The 6000-nt window shown below is 33.1% G+C and overlaps 1 protein-coding gene across 1 annotated transcript; it reads right to left on the bottom strand.

Moving 5' to 3' along the window:
* Nucleotides 1–1502: 1502 nt before the first annotated feature.
* Nucleotides 1503–4489, bottom strand: LOC130654797 (epithelial membrane protein 2-like). The gene is made up of 4 exons (XM_057457428.1): nucleotides 4391–4489; nucleotides 2257–2450; nucleotides 1978–2115; nucleotides 1503–1881 (listed from the first exon to the last, which is right to left on the bottom strand). The coding sequence occupies exons 2-4, from the start codon at nucleotides 2420–2422 to the stop codon at nucleotides 1688–1690; spliced, it is 498 nt and encodes a 165-aa protein (XP_057313411.1). The 5' UTR covers nucleotides 2423–2450; nucleotides 4391–4489; the 3' UTR covers nucleotides 1503–1687.
* Nucleotides 4490–6000: the final 1511 nt, after the last annotated feature.

Here is a 6000-nt window from a genome sequence, read left to right on the forward strand (position 1 = left end):
GTTGTTTGAGGTCTCAAGTTTCTTTACATGTATATTTAGTAATTTTTCCCCTAACTAAGCAATCAAAGCCTTAAACGCTTTGAAGATAGTGAATGACGTAATTCGCTAAATTGGTAGTTCTTTAGCCAAATTTAGATGCATTACAAACTGGTTGTTTACTTGGTTCTGGAAGAATATTTAATTTTTGAAACAATTGGCTTCTTATCCATTTCTCCCTATGTAAGTTCATCAAGAATGTGCGGTTACGAATTTATGTTGGTTTAATCAATGACTATGTTTTTGAGTAGCTGAATTAGGCGTCCATTACCCAAATTAGATTTTAATATTCTGCTTATTAGGAGCGTTACCTCAAATTAGCACTACAAGCTTAGCAGTTTTTCATGACTCCATATAAAAATTGACTTAAACATTTCTGTATTCTAGCCAATAATTCATTTTCTCTTTTTCTGTCACCCACTTGCATGGCTGTAGAATACTGCTTAAATTTTTTCATTATTTTTAAAAAAAAATGCAAAATTCAGTAGAAAATGTGTAAAAAAGTCTCAATCATTAACGACCTACCTAGCTATGCTGAATTTGTGCTACCTTGAACCCAGGGACTATCTTGTATATTCCACCGTTTTCAAAAAAATTGTAGATAGAGTAATGTATCCATAAAGTAGCTATTTATTTTATAAAAGCTCCCCTTGTTGTTTTTTCTAACAACACCATAAGAATCGAGTTTGGGTTAAATGTTGTGTTGTCATATAAATATATGACAAATAAATAAATGAAAAAATTTTGCTGCATGGTTTCAAAAAGTTGTGCTGATAGAAAACCCTCATGTGACTTAGCTCCATCTTACCCAGACAACAAGTCAGTTAATTGATATGTATGTTGTGGAAAAAATGAAATGTGTGAACAATTTTTATTTCATGTTGACTTGCTAAAAATGCTGCTTAAAACCAGACAGAGGCCTTCGGTGGAACTACTGTGCTTTGGAAAGCCAAAATTCAAGCTTTACGTAATGCGGTTACATGTATTTTCTCGTCCTTAATAGACTGCGTGAAATCTTATGTCGCATTAAACATGTAGTCTGACACAGACGTATCAATCAATACAGACAAATTTTATGCCGTCATTACGTAACAATTTAACATCCAATAAAACAGTTGCCAGTAAATTTGGGTGCTTCTTAAACAGGTTTGTTGGTTAAGCGTATTGTTAGATTTTCCTTTAAGCAACTGTCAAAAGTCAAGCTGTTTTAATCCAACATTTACTTTCGTAAAATGATTCGCGGAAATTATAAATTCTTTTTGCATACCCTCGTACATACAACACGTCTAATTTTGGCGGAGATCCGCTGATCGGATATTTGTTTGCACGAAAATGCTATTTTTTTTATTTCAGATTTCAGATTTCTATTTCAGATTTGGCTGCACGAACATGTGTGCGGAATATTTCTTTTTTAGAAGTAGCGCAAAAATTAGACTGCGCGAATTTGGAAAAAACAAACAACGAGATTTGAGTATCGTAATACATTTATCGTAATACAAAAAAAATAACCAAAAAGTTAAATAATGGGGTTTGGTGTTGGTTGGTGTATAGTATATTAAGTGCAAAAAAAACTTAAATATAGTTTTCTGGAAAGTGTTTGCCTGACACATCGCGTTCTTGTGCTGCTACTTAAATATGGACGCGCGATTGTTTATTCTAGTCGCACGGCATTTTCGAATGGTTTCACATTCTTTCGAGCGTCATAACACGACATTGTAGTGGCAATGAGAGCAAGAACAAAACTCAACCATCCCATGAAAAACGACCAGTGATATTGGAAGCTGTTTGTGAAGGTATCCATATCAAAATACAAATATACTGATAAACCAATCAGAACACAAGCACCTAAAATGAGAGCAAAAAATATAAACCTTTTCTTTATGCGTTCTTAGCGTTGTGCAATCTTTGCGTGAATTTAGTATAAAACTGTAAACCACCTACTTGCCAACCCCAAGAACACGCTCATACAAAGTGATCCAAACGATCTTGGCTTAAAAACCATGGCAGCATAATACAAGACAGCCGAACAAAGCAAACCTAGACCAGTGACCATGACAACACGAACAGCAGGTAGCCAAACTACATAACAAAGGTATTTATATTCTTCTGTGCAGCTTAGATCACAATTTAAAGGAGCCTGTTATCAAACCTTTGCCGTAGACTAGTTTCCACACTGTAATGTCACAACAAAAAGGTCTAGAAAGACGTAAAGGGACTTACACTGTTCGAGATCAATACATTCCTTTCCGTGTTCACATTTCTTCCACAAACCGGCAGTGTAATTTGTAACTTTAATCCAGTGATTGCCGGAAATACTTAGAATGATAGAGATAATCGATCCGATTGTTAAAAGCAGGATCAAGACACGGAAATTACTTTGCTCCATACTCTTTGCTTCGACGGTTTCTAGAGCTCTAAATAGTTTCCAAAAAGCCTACATTGAGCCTACATCGGGAGGATTTAGTTGAAAAATCAAAACACGCAATTTATATGAATAGACCTTTCCCGTATTTCCTAATTAAATTTCCCGTTTTTAAAATAATTATTTTTTTCAAATCTAAATAAAATCCAACCAGAATATTATAATTCTCTAAAAACTTCATTTTTTATGATAATTTAATATTCTATCTAAATATCCTTATTTGAAGAGCACAGAACCATTATAAAATTTTGGATGACGTCATAATTTTTATAATTTACGAATTTCGGGAAAGATATATTAATTGCTTTAAACCAAGGTAAAAGTTGAGGTTTTTGATTTGAAAATTTAATGTTGTAGGTATGCATACAAACTTTCCTATCTATTGAAAATATTGTAAATATATTACACATAGTATAGTCTCAAAGTAATCCTCAGTAACTAATCCCACGTTCCCTCTATTCAGTAATCCAAATTATCCACTTTGCATTATGACAGTTGGATTTAGAAAAACGCTTTCCAAGAAAAATTGCAAAGTTATTTATTTATTTGCTATCAGTTTCTTATGGAGATAATATAAATCTCAATAATCAGTTAATTGATAGGAAAAAGAGTAGCACAAAGCGAGAAAATGAACGAAGAAATTAATTTAGTTCAAGCATCAACATTATTTTAACTTTTGCAAACTCGAATCCTAGTTTTTTTTTTTGAATGCTCCAGCGCGAGTCAAATTCCATCAAAAACACAAAAAATGCGAACTATAGTGTAAAAGAACGCTTCGCAGAACTTGATCTACGTTCTTTAATATCAGTGCTTGGAACAAGTTTTGAAAACTAGCCAAAGGGAAAAGAGAAAATTATTTTTAGATTGGGTAACCACTAACTTTCCTAAGAAACAAAGGCTTCATCAGACGCAAAGGCCTTGTTTCTTATACCGCTTCATACTCTGGTAGTAATAAAATTTGTTTGAAAGTCAAAAATTTGTATTTTTGCAAGGATTCGCCATTTTGAATATTTCGTTGTTACTTTCCTTTTCTTTTTTCTGACTCATTTACAAATCAGTTCCTAGAAAATGTACAACTTGAGCAGCTTTTAATTATTTTTTCCAGCTAAAAGTAGCAAAACTAAGCTAAAAGTAAATAAAAAATAAAAAAATTAAATCTTTTTTTATCTAGTTTAATTTTTTTACCATATTAATTCTACAGCAATTACCCTATCAGTGAAAAATCCGTCAGTAATTATTTAGTCATTAAAATTTTGTCTGTCTATTTTGAAATTTACCAAAAAAACCACAAAATTTCCTCACTGAACATTTTCGTCACTTAGCAAAGAATTCGACATTCTTAACCGACGGATATTTCACCGATAAATGATAATTTATGACATTTGAACAGGATAGATTGCCGATACGACCTTCTAAAAATTATATTTATTCTTGTTTTTCCGTAGATGGCATTTTAAATTTGGATTGGCCTGGCGTGGTAAACTTATTGTTACTATTTGATCGGCTTTCAAGAAATATATATTTTTAATACTTAAAAACATTTACTATGTCCCTATTAAAAGTGTTTTCATGGTATGTGTTCCAGGAATATTTTAAATGCATTGGAAAAAAGTGTTTTTATTTAAATAATTATTGATCTAAATGTTAAGGCTACTTCCCCCGTAAGTATTAAGTATGAGAAGAAATAAAAAATGACTTTAATTGAAAAGATTCTACAATTTGTGTTGCATTTGTTACTGAAATCAGTAAGATTTACACGATCCAGATATCTTTTTGTATGGGGGATTTTAATTTTATCCTGATACTGTGAAAGCTTTCTCGCAAATAATTAATCAGCAAAGAAAAAATGTCAATAAGATACGTGCAAGCGTAACATAGTATTACATATAGAATCACAGAAGTAAAGAAAAATATAAGAAAATAAAACCTCACCAAAATTTTCTTTGACACCTAAATCCAAGATGACGAAAAACGATTTAGAATGTTTAAGCCTTGGAATGATAATTTTCTCTTCATCAATAATTCAACACGTTAGCTAACAAGGTTGGAGACACAGTGGTGTCTTAGCAAAGAGAAAACAATACTAAATAATTTAGTGCATATGGATTGACAAACTTGATCTATATAATATATGTATTACTACGTCATGCATAATTTATTCTTTATCTTTATTTTTAGATTATCTCTTATACATAATAATTGTTACTTCCATACTAAATGGTGTAAAAGTCGTGAACAAAATTTATTTTGCACCGAATATACGCCGTAATTTACCCAAATATTTAGCTAGTCTTCTCATATTAGGCACCAGAAAGGCGTCTGGATGAATACGTTTCGAAATAGGTCATAAAACTGAATTTGCTTTATCGTTCGGAATCGTTTGAGAACTGTAAGAGCTTTAAAATGCACTCTTTTTTGTCGTTGATTTTACTGATAAAAACATTGATATATTGAACAGTGCCAGTATGGTGTAGCGGTATTTTGTTGAATGTTATTAGCCGAACTCCTTTGTTGAACAAGGTACAGAATATTACATTTTGTACTAAATTCTGTGTCACACCTACAAAGCAGATGTAGACGCAAGTGAAGTAAGCATGCGCAGTTTGTGTGAAGCAAGAAGTTGAGTAAGCATGCGCAGTTTGTGTGAAGCAAGAAGTGAAGTAAGCATGCGCAGTTTGTGTGAAGCAAGAAGTGGAGTAAGCATGCGCAGTTTGTGTGAAGCAAAAAGTGAAGTAAGCATGCGCAGTTTGTGTGAGGCAAGATGTGAAGTAAGCAGTTCATACTTATAAAATCGCTTGCATGACTTAGTACACTTGAATAAACATAGCAAACTTGAATAGAAAGCGCTTCTTTTTGATGATTTTAGTGGTATTTGGTGTTTAAAAAGGACTGCACAAGGATAAGGAATAATTGAAAACAACTTAAGCCATGGGAATAATGGCCAAATCTTCAGGTTATCATTATTTGTCGCACCAAAGAGTCAACATATTGCTTATCGTTGGTATCTGTTTTTTGCACCTTTACGTTGCGCTAACAATCGAGATCGTACATACCAAACACCAACCCCGATAGCGGCCATAATTCCTACGCCATAGGAATATATAACGTTGGACTGTGAAGTACTGTGCGCAGGAAAAGTTGTGGCTCACGAACTCTACAGCGTCTGTCTTGCTTTAGTTCTTTCTTCCTTTTCTTCATCAGTGCTGCTAATTTGTGTTTTTCTGGATGCTTCACCGGACTTGTAATTACACACTGTTCTTCACCTTGTTGTGCGCTGTCGCTCTTTTATTTTATAGAGTTATTACCCTACATAATTCAGTCTCTCTTTTTAGTTTTTTTCACACATGTAAAAGCTAACTCTTTTAAAATTCTGATGGTTTGCGTCGCTTGGATGGTAGTTGCAGGATCACGATCGTCAGAATACTCTAGGAATTCCATAAGAGTGATTGATTCCTGTCGCCTTAAGCATTCGCTTTATTCCATTTAACGTGTTTTTCCAGTTGCTACTCCCTAGGCATGCTTTTTGTTGACTTTAACAATTT

The sequence above is a fragment of the Hydractinia symbiolongicarpus genome, chromosome 8 (genome assembly GCF_029227915.1).
Source record: "Hydractinia symbiolongicarpus strain clone_291-10 chromosome 8, HSymV2.1, whole genome shotgun sequence".
NCBI lineage: Eukaryota > Metazoa > Cnidaria > Hydrozoa > Anthoathecata > Hydractiniidae > Hydractinia > Hydractinia symbiolongicarpus.